This window comes from Eleginops maclovinus, chromosome 20, assembly GCF_036324505.1.
Source record: "Eleginops maclovinus isolate JMC-PN-2008 ecotype Puerto Natales chromosome 20, JC_Emac_rtc_rv5, whole genome shotgun sequence".
NCBI lineage: Eukaryota > Metazoa > Chordata > Actinopteri > Perciformes > Eleginopidae > Eleginops > Eleginops maclovinus.
Window position 1 is genome coordinate 8,711,869 of NC_086368.1, and position 14,430 is coordinate 8,726,298.

Here is a 14,430-nt window from a genome sequence, read left to right on the forward strand (position 1 = left end):
TTTTTGTTTTGTTTAACAGAAAGCTAGTAAGTTGCAGCCAAAAGCGAACATGGTGTCCCAAAGTTTGAGCTCAGAGGAAGTGATGAACAAGGATACATATTACAGTTTGTTGGCTGACTTAGAGAGTCAGCTGTGTTTATTCAAGCAAGAGGAAATGCAGCGGAGAGAGGCTGCATTAGAATGAACTGTGTATAGAGTGGGATAACAAATTTTTGTAGTCCAACCCGGAAGTAAGCTGTGCATGGGTTCCCTCGACAAAAAAAGCAATGCAATTTCTCCGTAGGATTTTGGAATATTTAAAAAAATCTGATCTGTGGAAAACGAACCTGTTTGATAAATCCACGTTTTGTTCCGTCGGATAATCTCCACATGTCTACTCTACTTTTATAATTTTCATCAGGGTTGCAGGACTTCAATGTTGTCTAAAACTACAATGTTAAAAAACGAAATTGTAAAAAAAACAGATTATAAATTGTACAAGTTGAAGCGTTTGTTTTAATAGTTTGCAAGAGCACAGGTACTTGCTTTCAAGCAGAACAGGGGCAAACAAACTTAGCGGGAGTGTTTACGTGTTCGGCGGAATGACGTACAACGTCCTCGACAACTTCTGTAGTCCTATTCAGCCACTTGTTAACAACCTTCGTTTTTCAGTTACGTAAACTCTTAAAAAATCACCAGTGGGGGGGCACACTGCTGATCAGTTAATGTCGTAGAACAAACCATGATCCGTCTCTTAAGTTTGTGTCAACCACAGACCTTATTTCAAGCTATTTTCCAAAATCCTACGGAGAAATCCCGGAGACGAAGGAAAAATGCTAACACACTTCCAGGTTTTAGGACTCGTTCCTGCACCACTCTATGTGTATACTGCTAATGGGAACCCTTTTGGCTTCTTGTGCATGATGCATCATGGTACATGTAGGCACTGATTCACAAGCAGGATAATTCAGCTTTCTTGGTCAATTTAGCACACACTGAGGAATCCATTACTTCAGTTCACTGCATTTAATGTCAACACTGATTGGACAACGTCAAAAAAAGTGGGGGATTTTCCTTTTAATGTGGTCACTTTTAAACATTGACTGTTTTAATGTCAGGCCATCAAAGTGAATTGTCTGTACATTGTTTGAGTTTTAGTTCCAGTGTATTCTTGAGCAGCGAAGCCTCCGCTCCGAGTTACAAGCTGACCAATCGGTCAGTTCAGTGACACAATGTGGAAATCCCTGAAACAGCAAATTAAATAGAGAGAAAAACGTTCATGTCTCACAGTAACCTCTTCTGTCTCTATCGCCAGCCTCGCATGGATCAGTATTTCAACCAGATGGAAAAAATCGTCAAGGAGAGGAAGACGTCATCTCGGATACGGTTTATGTTACAGGACATTATAGACCTGAGATTGGTGAGTGTGTGTGTGTGTGTGTTGGTGAGTGTGTGAGTGTGTGTGTGTGTGTGTGTGTGTGTGTGTGTGTGTGTGTGTGTGTGTGTGTGTGTGTGTGTGTGTGTGTGTGTGTGTGTGTGTGTGTGTGTGTGTGTGTGTGTGTGTGTGTGTGTGTGTGTGTGTGTGTGTGTGTGTGTGAGCTTTGTTTATGTTCAGGTCAACTCTGGTTCACGATGAATTTTCCCACAGAGGTTTGTTACATTGATCTCTCCGACCTCCTGGAACTTGATATTGAGTATTCTGCACATATTCTGCTAAATGGAGTTCTACTACGCCTCTTGTTATTGAATTTCAACACCTTTTCAGGAAGATTGATGGGTAAAAATAACTGTTTAGAAAAATACACTGTAGAACCTCTTACAGCCGAGACCTGTTATGCTTTTGAGGTATTTCCCTTTCCTGTAGTGTTTTATAATAATAATTATAATACACTTTTTTCATATAGCACCTTTCATGCTTTACAGAGTATGACTGAAAAAAAACTATAAAAAGTGAGGTAAATAATTAAAAACAGTATAAACAAACGAAGAGTTATATCACAGAACCATAAAACAATAAAACATGAACAGTGATAATACAAAAATTATAATTGCCCCAAATAAAAAGCCAAATTATAAAGATAGGTTTTTAATTTTTTTTTAAATTCCAAGATCCAAGAGTTCTAAGATCCAAAGGGAGGCTGTTCCACAGTTTGGGGCCATGAAAACAGAAAGTAGCCCCCCCAGTCGTCTTCTTGTAGTGTACTGTAGGTACTTCTAAAAGTAAAACATTGGAGGATCTGAGTGTCCTTGCAGGTTGATATAATGAGACATTCACTTACATATGTTGGGGTAAGGTTATGTAAAGCCTTTAAAATCAGATCTGAAAGATACCGGTAACCGGTGCAATGATGAATGAACAGGTGAAATGTGGTCTCTTTTTTTGTGTTTGTTAAAATCCTGGCAGCAGCATTCTGAACTAATTACCATTTCTTTAAGGATTTTAGGGAGACCAGTAAAAAAAAGATTTGCAATCGGCCAAGCGACTAGTAATAAAAGCATGATCACCCGTTTCAGCAGCATTTTGAGTTAAAAATGCTCTGATCCTGGCAATGTTCCATAAAATGGCTTAGAAAATTAAGATGACAGTCTTAAATTACCCCCAGATTTGTAACTTGAGTTATATATAGGTTTCAGTGCATGTTAATGGTTTGCAAAGGCTCCCACACAAATGTCTTTTGTGGACATTGTATTAAATATGTTCTAGTAAATTATCTGTAAAAGCAGTTTGTTTAATGTATAATGTTAAATTAAGAAAACAAAGCTGCATGAATTTTAGCTACAGCGGGACATTGTGTGTTAGGCAAGGCAAGTTTATTCATATTTCGGCAGTTCAAAGTGCTTTACAAAAAATACATTAAGAGCATTAAGAAATAGTGCAGGGGAAACATATTATAAAACAGCATTTAAAAACAGTTATTAAAAAGCAAAGAGAATAAAATAAACACAAGACAGGCACAGATAAAAGTTACATTGCAGCGCTAGGTAGTTCAATTAAAAGCAGCGGCGAAAAGAAAAGTCTTCAGCCTGGATTTAAAAGTAGTAAGAGTTGCAGAGGACCTGCAGGGTTCTGGGAGTTTGTTCCAGATATTTGGAGCATAATGACTGAACACTGCTTCTCCATGTTTAGTTCTGACTCTGGGGACAGAAAGCAGACCCATCCCAGAAGAACTGAGACTCCTGGGTGGCTCATAATTTAGCAGTAGATCAGTAATGTATTTTGTACCTTACATCTGATGCATTGTTTCTCCATATGTCACAATATTCATATTTGTTGTCCTGATCAGTTCAAATAAAGCATGGGTATTTCCTGGGAAAAGACAAACAGATCAAAAAGAGCACATACATTGACCCGTTTAGTATCGTGTGAACGTGTAGAGTGGTGCAGGAACGCGTCCTAAAACCAGGAAGTGAGTTAGCATTTGACCACTTCCGGTTCCCTTGTCTCAGTCAATGGGATTCCATAGGATTTTGGAAAAATAGCTTGAAATAAGTCTGTGGTTGACACAAATTTAAGAGACGGATCACGTTTTGTTCTGCGACATTAAAAACATCAGCAGTGATACGTCATCCCTGCACCACGCCATTTACATTAGAGAAACACCTGCATTGTAATTCTCCGACATTAACAAACACAGGCTGTTTGATTCAATGTCCCTGTCTCGCTGTCATCACAGTTTGAAGCCCTGCTGTGCTGCAGTCTGAACATCAGCATTCTGCAATGAAACGCATATTAATAACAAATGAAGGGTTTAAGTCTCTCAGTCACTTCAGATCATTGGCTCATTCATCAGTCCTTGAATTCAGATTATTCCTCTGCACTCCTTATTTCTGAGCTGATATATCTTCTAGGATTGTACAACCATTCACCTCTGGCTGGCCAACAACTCTCAGCTCCATAGCCTCGCTTTGTTAACTGGACCATAACATTCACACTTTATACACACTTTACATTTATATTTAACTTAATATTCCATTCATTGCACTATTATGAATATAATATCCTGCTTTATATTTAGTTAACTTCAGTAGTGTTTACTTGTCTGACATTTTATAGATTATTTATCATCTTGGTTAACTGTATATACTGCTCCGGAGAAAATGAACAGACCTCTCCACATTTTTCTTAAACCTTTATCTCTACATGTATGGCAGCCATTCCAGTGTCTGCTGAATTCCAACACAGAGAAATATTGTCAGTAGTCTCTAGAATAAATTAAAACAAAATGATAATTGTTTTAACTCAAAGACTATGAATAGTAAAACCTGAGAAACTGATAATGCTGCAGGGGTCTCTTAATTTTTTCAGAGCTGTATATATTTTCTCTAATGCTGGGTAATTTTAATTTCTATTTTGAGATGTCTATACTTTGAATTGTTTATTTCTCCTTTTTAATTTCTAATTGTATGGTTTTATGCTGCTGTAACACAAAAATGTCCCAGTGTGGGATTAATAAAGTAATTCCTATCTTATCTTATAAACCCTACATCCCTCGATGTTTAAGGAAATGACATTTGAAATGGCTCTGATCAGGAAAAGGAAATGCTGGAAGCTACTGAATCTGACACTCCTGTTCATTATTCTTCAGCACAACTGGGTGTCCAGGAGAGCCGACCAGGGCCCCAAAACCATCGAGCAGATCCACAAAGAGGCAAAGATCGAGGAGCAGGAGGAGCAGAGGAAAGTGCAGCAGCAGCTTCTCTCCAAGGACACCAAGAGACGGACAGGTCAGCCCCACTCCAAATCCTCTTTAAGGCTTACAGTCCTATCGGCACGGTTACAGTGAGTCAGGAAGCCTGCTAACACACAGACCCATTTCCTGTCCATGCAGCCTGCAGAGAGGCTATTGTGCCCAACAGCATAACCCCCCCCACTCCCTCCCATCTGTTAGCCCGGCCTTTTAATATTTCATCATGTTCAGCACGCAAGGGTCAAAAGCGTGGCTCTGTCAGCTGTCAGCAGACTTTCAATGAATAAAAATGCTATTAGATCATCATCACTGATTTTGATTTAATTAAATATAATATAACCGAAGTCCTGATTATACTGAATTATCTTTTTATTTTTCTACAATTTACTCATGGAATATACTTTTAGAACATGGGATGTGCTTGATTTGTGATTGAAAATGAACACATTCTAACAAAAGGACGGGGCGTTTTCTGGGAAATATATATTTTCTTCCGCCAAAATTAATTTGCAGAGGCACCATAAAGAAGGTGATAATGTCTATTAAAAAATCTTAGATATTATCATACCAGCGTTATATAGGTGGGGAATCTGGTTTAAACCATCTCAATCTTTCTTTTAAAAAGTATCTTGTTTTCATATTTGTGGATATTGAATTTCAAAGCCCCAAAACAAGATTCTCCAAAAAACACGTTTTTTGTCACAAATTCTGTATAAATATAATCAACAAAGCATATTTACTTTAGGAAAGACCGGGCAAAAAAATTCCAATTCATTTTAAAACTGTTTTACATATCTAATGTGTGTTTTTTCTTTCCTCGTAGATCCAAGAGATCAGAGAGAGCAGAGAGAGCAGCGGGATCCCCGCGTGCCGAGGGAAGAGACCTGGAACACTGTGCCCATGACCAAGAACAGCAGGACCATCGACCCCACCAAGATCCCAAAGATCTCCAAGGTGACACCAGCTGCTTCTTTTTTACAAATGATTCAGAGAGTAGGACAAACACACCTCTCTTCTAACATCTGTTCACTTTGATGTGTCAGGGGAATTATAAACTCATCAAATCCATCAACACTTGAACAGAAACAGTCTTGATGTGGATTTTTTATCCACAGTCTTGGTTGAATGTTGTTAGGTCTACCTTGTAATTTAATTGAATCTTTGCGCTTGTTCTTCGTGTCCTGACAAGTTGGACTCAACTTTCATCCAGTGTTTTTCCACTCCTGCACCAGTGGTTGTTGTTGATCTTGCAGTAGAAAAGTGTCTGTACACAGCAGATAAGTGTTTATACAGCACCAAGAGGAATCCTGTGGCTCATCATGTGTACTCAAACACTGTCCCTGCCCTCATCTGATCTACATTATTGTGGTTTGTGTTCAGTAATGCTCTCTCCCTCTGCTGGAATTATGATGTACTGCTCTGTAAACAAGACCTCCCCCTGCAGGAGGGATTTGACCATGCTGTCGGTGTTAGTCAGACTCAGGGAAACGCTCATTTCGCTAATCCTGTCTGACAAATTATGTTATATGTTGCATATTACTGACTGCATCTTATTTGTTTTTGAGTAATATCTTGAATCAGAGTAACTGGTGTACCCAAGAGGAGTTCAGTCAACAAAAAGCAAGCATGGTCACCGAGCAAGCGCACTGCATATATCAGGGATTCATGTTGAGGCAGATTGTGGGGATAAGGTATCACATGCAGTCACTATTTACCAGTGTTGGGCAAGTTACAGTACATATTACTGATTACTGTCTTTTTAAAGTTATAAGTTACATTACATTATTGCTGTCTCTGAACTGTGATGCGTTACCCTACTTTAGCGTTACTTTGAATTACTTTCACCAAAATAACTGCAAAAGTAGGGCTTTCAATGCTAAAATGTAGTTTATAGCAGCTCATTAATTAAAGCTATCTATCTATTGATCTGGCAGTACATGCTGAAAATTAGGAAAAGAGCTAGAAATTATACTCATGCTCTGTTTAAGTGGGCTGAATAATACTTGATACCGGTAACATTATGTCTCTGTTAGTTATTAATAACATGTTAGTGGAGCCTCTGCGCGGCCCTGTAACCTGCTGCATATGAACGAGTCTCTATGGCAACGTTAGCTCACCTTGTCACGCGATGGTTGTGAATTCTTAGAAACAAAACACCACATCATTTAGGGATAAACTGTGTGTTAACTGCGTTACTGAGAATTGTAACGGGTATTATATTACCCACATTTCTAAACTAATGCGTTATATTACTGCGTTACAGCAAAAAGCAATACATTACTGTAACTCTGTTACTTTTGAAACGCGTTACACCCAACACCGTTATTTAGACACTAATGAGTATTATTTAAGTCAGGCATAATCATCAAGACAATCTTGTAGGGTTATGTCTGTCATGTATCGTGTCTGAAATGTTTCTCCGTTTGCTGTCAGTTTTCCACGTCTGCTTGCAGCCCGTTCTTAAATGACTCTCTTCTGCAGCCTCAGATGGATGAAAAGATCCAGCTCGGCCCCCGGGCTCAAGTCACGTGGGTGAAGGGCAGCAGTGGAGGAGCCAAGGCCAGTGACTCAGGTAAGATTATCTCAATCGAGACCACAGTGGCTCCAAGCATTGCAGTAGCAGGAACTGAAACTGTACAGGCCAGAAAAGACTGTGAGTATAATTTATATAAATAGTTTATAACAAAGTGAGGTGTGTTTTGAACTGTGACTCAGAGGTGCCATTTTAAATATCCTTCATCTCTCACTCTCTGCTCAGATGTCGATGTTGAGTGGTTCAACATGCATCACAATTTGAGTTTTAATCATTGTAAACTTCTTTAAAATAATGCTAATTGGGCATTAAACCTCAGTTTTTCCAACTATAGATTAAATTAAAAGAGTTTGTTCGTGTTATTATAGATTATAGACGCACCTTGCCTGAATGCGAGGTTAAGATGTCCTAACAAAATGTGACTGAGTGTAGCTGTCAGGTGTGTCGCCGTCTGTTGTTTTTTTGTGTTGTGGTTTGTTGCTTGTATAATGTATGTCTACTGTGTGCAGTGCTGTGAAAATGAATTTCCCCCTGGGGACAATACATCTAAATCTAAAATATCTAATTTAAAATATCAACTCAGGAGATTTTTCTTCTCCTCTGGATTATATCTTTCAAATGACACATTCAGTCAATAATCCAGGCTCGTTACGGTTTAATTGTTTGCATTGGTTTCATATTATCTCTTTATAACAGAACTATCACGGACGGCTGGCCTCAATCGTTACTCTGCGCTGCAGTCCACTCCTTCCCCTCAACCCTCCACCACTCCTCCACAGAACACAGACTTTGAATCCAGGAAAACTCTGGGAAGGTAAAGATCATCATCAATCACCTCTTGGAATCGGCTTCTGTGTATTTCTGAAGGTTCCCCCTGATACAGAAACATCCTGAGTGGTTCCTTTTTTGTCTCCCAGCAGTCGCAGCAGTGTGGGGAGAGACCGCGGTGAGAAGCCCCTGATCTCCACCCCTCCACCGTCACGGCCTGGACCCTTCAGCAGGGGAGGCAGTTCCAAGGAGCTGATGGAGAGTCCAACCCCAGAGGAGCCGCGGAGAGAGCGGGAGAGAGAGGGAGCCGAGCCCCGGAGACCAAGCATCACCGAGGACAAAACGGAGCCGGAGCGCAGCCGAGTCAGAGAGCCTGGTGAGGGATAGTGCTGCGTTTTATATCCCAAAATCCTGGATGTTAGTTAGCATTTCACCCAATTTAGAATTACATACATAAAGTTCTATAGTCAAATGTAAGATAGAACGAATATTGTGGTTTAAGCTATTTTAAAACTGTTCTTATCAATGTTAACTTTTATTTTGCATTACTTATAAAAAAGTATTTACTTTGGGATCTAGCTACAATTTTAACTACTTTCCAATCAGTTATTCTGTAATACTATAAAGGGTTTTTTTCTAGAAAAATCTAGTACGAGGGCCCTAACGTCACTTCTGGCCAAATTACGGCCCCGCCCACATTCCAGTGAAAATAATGCATCGGAAAATAATAGTTTCTTAATGTCTTAAAGCTGCTGAGTCGTATATCTTGCACCGCAAACAACAAATAAATCCAGAGTTACAGTTTCTTTATGTCCTCTACAGAAAGAAGGACTTAAACATTTTACGGGGAAAATCTGCATTTTTGTATGAGGGTGCACACCGACAGTTAGAGGGCGCAGCGCCCCTGTTTCCTGGTTTAGACAAAACCTGGCTATACAAATCTGGTACAATGTATTTGATATCAATTTCTAATATGATCATAATTGACAATATCAACCTCTTGGATTTCTGTTTGCAAACTGTAAACTGCTTAAATGTCATGAGGAAATCTAAATTTTAACACTCACTTGTAAAACACATGTAAATTCATTTATTAGCAACTGCAAGGTTGAAAACAAAAGGTCAATCCGTACGACATATCAATAAGTTGTTTTTTAATAAGCTTTGGATATTATGAGTTTTATTTAATTTAGTTACAGAATATTTTTTAGAGCAGACTTATAATAAGGCTTATAATCTGTGATGATTATACTTAAAATAATCTAAATAGACTCAGAAATGTGTCAAAGAGAGAAGATCAGACCTGGATCTTCATGTGTCTCTCTCCTCAGACAGACACTGTTTTTACTGATTGTTTTTTTTCGGTCATCAGTGAAAGCTGAGCCAGTGGTCCTGACTCCGGACCGACCTGCTCTCTCTGAGGAGGAGATCGAGAGGAAGTCCAAGGCCATCATCGACGAGTTCCTGCACATAAACGACTACAAGGTACTGAGATTCACAAGATGGATCCAACAGTAGATCCCTGTTTAGTATTTTTGATGTGCATTAACAAACTTAAGAAGGATGTTAATGAGGAATCAATGATTGCTTCTTCTCAGCCAGATAAGAATTCCAAAGCATGTAATGTTTCTGTCCCCCTACACACATTCTGAATCACATTTCTTTGCTTCCCGCAGGAGGCTGTGCAGTGTGTGGACGAGCTGGACCTGAGCTCCCAGCTGCATGTGTTTGTGCGCGTCGGGGTGGAGTCCACGCTGGAGCGCAGTCAGATAACCCGGGACCACATGGGCCAGCTCCTCTTCCTCTTGCTGCAGCGCGGCACCCTGCCCAGAGCCCAGTTCCTCAAAGGGTCAGTTTACCCACTCCTAATGCCCTCCACATCACATTCAAGAACATACTATGAACACGGCTTTATCATTAACTCTTTAGAAGTTCTCTTTCGTTATTGTGTCAGTGTCAGTTTTTTTTCAGTCTCACTTCCTGCTTCATCAGCAGACTTCATTGACATTGTTTTCATCCCTTCAGCCGTTAGGGATTTCTGTTTTTCATCCAGCCAACGAACACCTCTCGTTGGTTTCCTCTCAAAGTATCCCTTATCACTAATTCAAACTCCTGTTTTGTCTGTATTGTTGTCTTGCCTGCAACCTTCCAACAGGAGATTGAAAGAGCTGTTCAGTCTTTTGTTGAAAGTCTACTACAAAAAAAAAAGTAAACTTGCATTTAAATGTTTTCACTAAAGGTGTTCACCTGGGATTTTTAAAATCTGTCTGAAATGTCTTACTGATGTTATCACTTGATGGTGGTTTTCCATTAGAAACATATTGATTAGGAACATAGTGTAATTCACGTGTAAACTTATAGGATGCTGCAAACAGTTGTTTTGCTCATCTATATAAATGGGTTTATAAATGACTCTGTAATCTTAAAATAAATTTAAGGTTAGCTGTTGTTTTGATAATGTAAATCAGTTTATCCAAATTTGAACAGCTCTGTAAAACTTAAAAGTGTATATCTGACATGATTTAAAATGAATTTGAATATAGATCAACATATTGTTGGTTCTTAAATATAATAAATGGTGTATTTTAGCAGCTTGGTGTTTAATTTGTGGTGATACTGACAAGATTTACTTCCAGTTGTCACTTCCCAGAGTACAGCAACAGTAATATAATATTTGATATATATAAATATTTTTTGTTTTAGGTTTGCGGACATGCTGGAGCAGGCGGACGACATGGCCATCGACATTCCCCACATCTGGCTGTACCTGGCCGAGCTGCTCAGCCCAGTGCTGAAGGAGGGGGGCTTCTCTATGAGAGAGCTCTTTAGGTAAGTCATTCACTCGATGCTAAAGGAGAAAATATCATACAAATGAACTCAAATGTGGTGCATTTGCTCAGGAAAATGTGACCAGTGTGGCTTGGGGAAGGAAGTAGCTGAGATTGTTTTACTGTGTTTAACATCACAGTTCCTTTGATCATTATTTTTCCTTAATGAACAAAATGACTTAGTTGATGTCTTTTGGGACACTCTTGTTTATGTTATGGTTTCCTGTGTTCATTTCCCAGATACATTTTAGGCTTGTTTTTGGAGACCTTTATAGTTTGAACAGGAATTTGGAGTTGCACCCTATAATATATTAAGTGTCCTAATGTGTTATTTGACTTTCCCATTCTTCTGTATCAGGTATGATTGCATTTAATCTGTGGTCTTGGTTTGTTCACAGTGAATTAAGCAAACCTTTGCTTCCTGTGGGAAGAGCTGGGATCTTAATTTCTGAAATACTGCACATACTATGCAAACAAATGGTAAGCAACACCTTATTTTCAATTGTGTAATTTTGTTACCTGCTTTCATTGTAAAACCATTAGATTATAGATGGCGGCAGTGGCTCAGTCTGTAGGGACCTCGGCTTTGAACCTGAAGGGTTGCCGGTTCACGTCCCGAGCAGAAACAAAAAAATACGGAGTGTGGCTTGCTACTGGAGAGATGTCAGTTCACCTCCTGGGACCTGCCAAGGTGCCCTTGAGCAAGGCACCTAACCCCCAACTGCTCCCTGGCGCCGGCGAGACTGGCAGCCTTCGCTCTGGCACCTCTCCAGATGCATTTGCATGTGTGCAACCTACAAAAAGAACTTGTGTGTGTGTACTAGAGTTTGTACCTACCAGTGTGTGGTTAATGTATGCATGTAAAACACAGAGTGAAAACTGAATTTCCCCCTAGGGGGATTAATAAAGGATCATCTTATCGTATAATCAATAGCTTTATTGTAGTAAGGTGTGTCCACAGTTAATAGATCATTCATGTATCATTCACTCATACTTTTTTGTTATACTGCAATGGATTTCTGCCGTTTGGATTTGTAGCATACTTTGGCACATTTGGCTCTGCTTGTCCTGGACACCAGACCACCAGAATGAGAGGAGTTGTTTCAGAGAACAGATGTGCGATGTTGTCTGTTCTCATCTCCACAGAGCCATAGGACTGTGGGTTCTTTGTGGAGGGAATCTGGCCTCAACTGGACCGACTTCCTGCCAGAGGGGGAGGACGTCCAGGCTTTCATCTCACAACAGGTTGGTTCTGGTATAATTAAAATTTTGCTGTGTGAGTTGGGGTTTGAATAATATACATTTTGAGATTTCAACGTGTTACAAAGTTTCATGTCTTAAAAAAAAAAAAAGTTTTTAAATACCAAATTATAATAAACAGTACATAAATACATTTAATTAAAGTAAAACAGGAAGAAATAGAATAACAAACATTAGCTGAAAAACGGATGTCATAGCATAATATCGCATCGCCCATTATATTTGCCAAACAAACAAACACAACCTTGCCACCCACCGACCCTTTTTCCACAAACTGACACACACACACACACACACACACACACACACACACACGCACACACACACACACACACACTGAAAGACATGCGACAGACGAGCTTCAGATGGTGTTTCCTAAGATGTTTGGATGCTGGGTGATTTGATTTTTATGGCTCCATGCATTTATACTGTAGATATAGACTTGCTGCTGTTTACTGTTTTTATTGCTATTTTAGTTCATTTTGTTTTATAATTTCTTCTAATTAAAAAGTAAAAAAATAAAAGAAATTAAATTCCTGTACACTTTTCTGCTGCAACAAAAATAATTTCCTAATTATTCCAAATAGTTTGTCCATATTACTGTCTTCAGAAATTGTTCTTTCAATGTTTCATTAACATTTTCAATTTTTGAAGAGTGTTTAAAAAAAAAAAAACCTACATTCAAGAAATATCAATATTTTATTAAGTCATTAAACATCATGTTTCTTAATGGTATTGTATCACAAAAATGCTCCACATTACACTCCCACCCCCTTCTCCATCGTTTCTCCTCCACTTTCTTTTTCCATTTCATGATCTTGTTTTCTTTTTTTTTGGCCCTTTCCCATCACATGGATGTACTCTTGTCTTAATACAGAAACTCCAGTTTGTTCTGTCGGATGGCTCCAGTCTGGAGACGGCTCTGTCTGGAAGGATCTACTCTCCTGAGGAGCTGAGTCAGCAACTGGAGAGACTCCTTCTGGAGGACATGGCCAGTGACGAGCAGATCTTTGACTGGGTAGAGGTAAAAGAAGTGACACAAAAATAAACTAAACCTTAAATGATCAGAGGGGTCACTTTTGCTGTAACGTTGTACGTTTCCACACTGCGTGACTAATAAAGGAACTCGAATTCTGATTATCAATGACTTATAGAACTCTAGCAATGATCATTTTCATAGGCAGTTTTCAAAGCCATGTGAAACTGTATGTGTGTGTTTTGCCTATCTCCCCCAGGCAAACCTAGATGACTCTCAGATGAGCTCATCTCCCTTCCTGAGGGCTCTGATGACAGCTGTGTGTAAGGCAGCAGTGAAAGGTAAGCACTCCACCACCTGGAGGAGAGACTCGACTAATTTCTAAAAAATGGCACCGCTGATTGCCATATTTACTCTCTGCCAAACGTGCGCTCACTCTGCCTCTTGCTTCACCGAACAGATGATAACACCAACTGTCGAGTGGACACGGCCATCATCCAGAGGAGATTGCCTGTATTACTCAAGTACCTTAACTCAGACACTGAGCGACAGCTGCAAGCACTTTATGCACTTCAGATGCTGATCGTCGCCCTCGATCAGCCTCCAAGTAAGTGCTGCGTCTCCGCTTCATTAGGAGTAAACTAAGATTTATATTTCTTCAGTTGAGTTCTTTCAGTAGTTTTTCCAGTTATCATTCAAATACACATAATAAATACAAATTGTAGCCATCACATTTTAAGTTACCTCAAACCATATCAATTCTATTTTGAGCAAAAATGTTATAACACCCTAAAATGAAAGAATACAACTTAACATAAAGCCCCGAAAAAATTAAGAGACCACTCCGAATTTTTGTTAAATCTTTATCTCTACATGTATGGCAGCGATTCCAGTGTCTGTTGAATTCCAACACAGAGAAAGGGTTGTCAGTAGTTTGTAGAATAAAGAGACTAAGAAACATACAACTCAAAGACATACCTATAAATAGTAAAACCGGAGAAACTGATAATGCTGCAGTGGTCTCTTAATTTATTCCGGGGCTGTATATGTGTATAATAATCCCTCACCACACTAGTGTTCATAACTGGTTTTTTTATAGTTGGTCATCATCTATTAGACCGTTTCAAATTAATTCTGTTTACTGTTATATACATTTGTTCTGATCATTTTGTAAAAAAAATTAAAAACCCTCTTAGTTCATATTGGCTCACTATTGCAACAACTTCTGGATACAGTCTGGAAGCATCTTGTTTTTTTACTTAACACATTGTGCAGTTTTAACGTCAACATCGGCAGGATGCCTCCACTTGATTTTTTGAATTCATGGTATACAGATGTTCAGGGGGGTTACTGCAGCAGAATGGAAAGTAATGTTTAAGATAGCCTCATCTCAACTCA

The 14,430-nt window shown here is 39.2% G+C and overlaps 1 protein-coding gene across 17 annotated transcripts in view; it reads left to right on the forward strand.

The window, feature by feature from the left end:
• Window positions 1-14,430, forward strand: part of eif4g3a (eukaryotic translation initiation factor 4 gamma, 3a) — a 55,316-nt gene that overhangs the window by 39,254 nt on the left and 1,632 nt on the right. For 10 of the 17 annotated variants that reach the window (XM_063911411.1, XM_063911412.1, XM_063911413.1 and 7 more), the window contains 15 exons: window positions 1,138-1,194; window positions 1,295-1,399; window positions 4,566-4,704; window positions 5,491-5,621; window positions 7,149-7,239; window positions 7,897-8,014; window positions 8,118-8,344; window positions 9,341-9,453; window positions 9,645-9,817; window positions 10,672-10,797; window positions 11,195-11,276; window positions 11,943-12,041; window positions 12,934-13,080; window positions 13,292-13,373; window positions 13,493-13,639. In XM_063911411.1, coding sequence (XP_063767481.1) covers window positions 1,138-1,194; window positions 1,295-1,399; window positions 4,566-4,704; window positions 5,491-5,621; window positions 7,149-7,239; window positions 7,897-8,014; window positions 8,118-8,344; window positions 9,341-9,453; window positions 9,645-9,817; window positions 10,672-10,797; window positions 11,195-11,276; window positions 11,943-12,041; window positions 12,934-13,080; window positions 13,292-13,373; window positions 13,493-13,639 — 1,837 coding nt within the window. The remainder of the gene's footprint in view (window positions 1-1,137; window positions 1,195-1,294; window positions 1,400-4,565; window positions 4,705-5,490; window positions 5,622-7,148; window positions 7,240-7,896; window positions 8,015-8,117; window positions 8,345-9,340; window positions 9,454-9,644; window positions 9,818-10,671; window positions 10,798-11,194; window positions 11,277-11,942; window positions 12,042-12,933; window positions 13,081-13,291; window positions 13,374-13,492; window positions 13,640-14,430) is intronic. The other 7 variants (XM_063911417.1, XM_063911424.1, XM_063911429.1 and 4 more) reach the window with 1 other exon arrangement.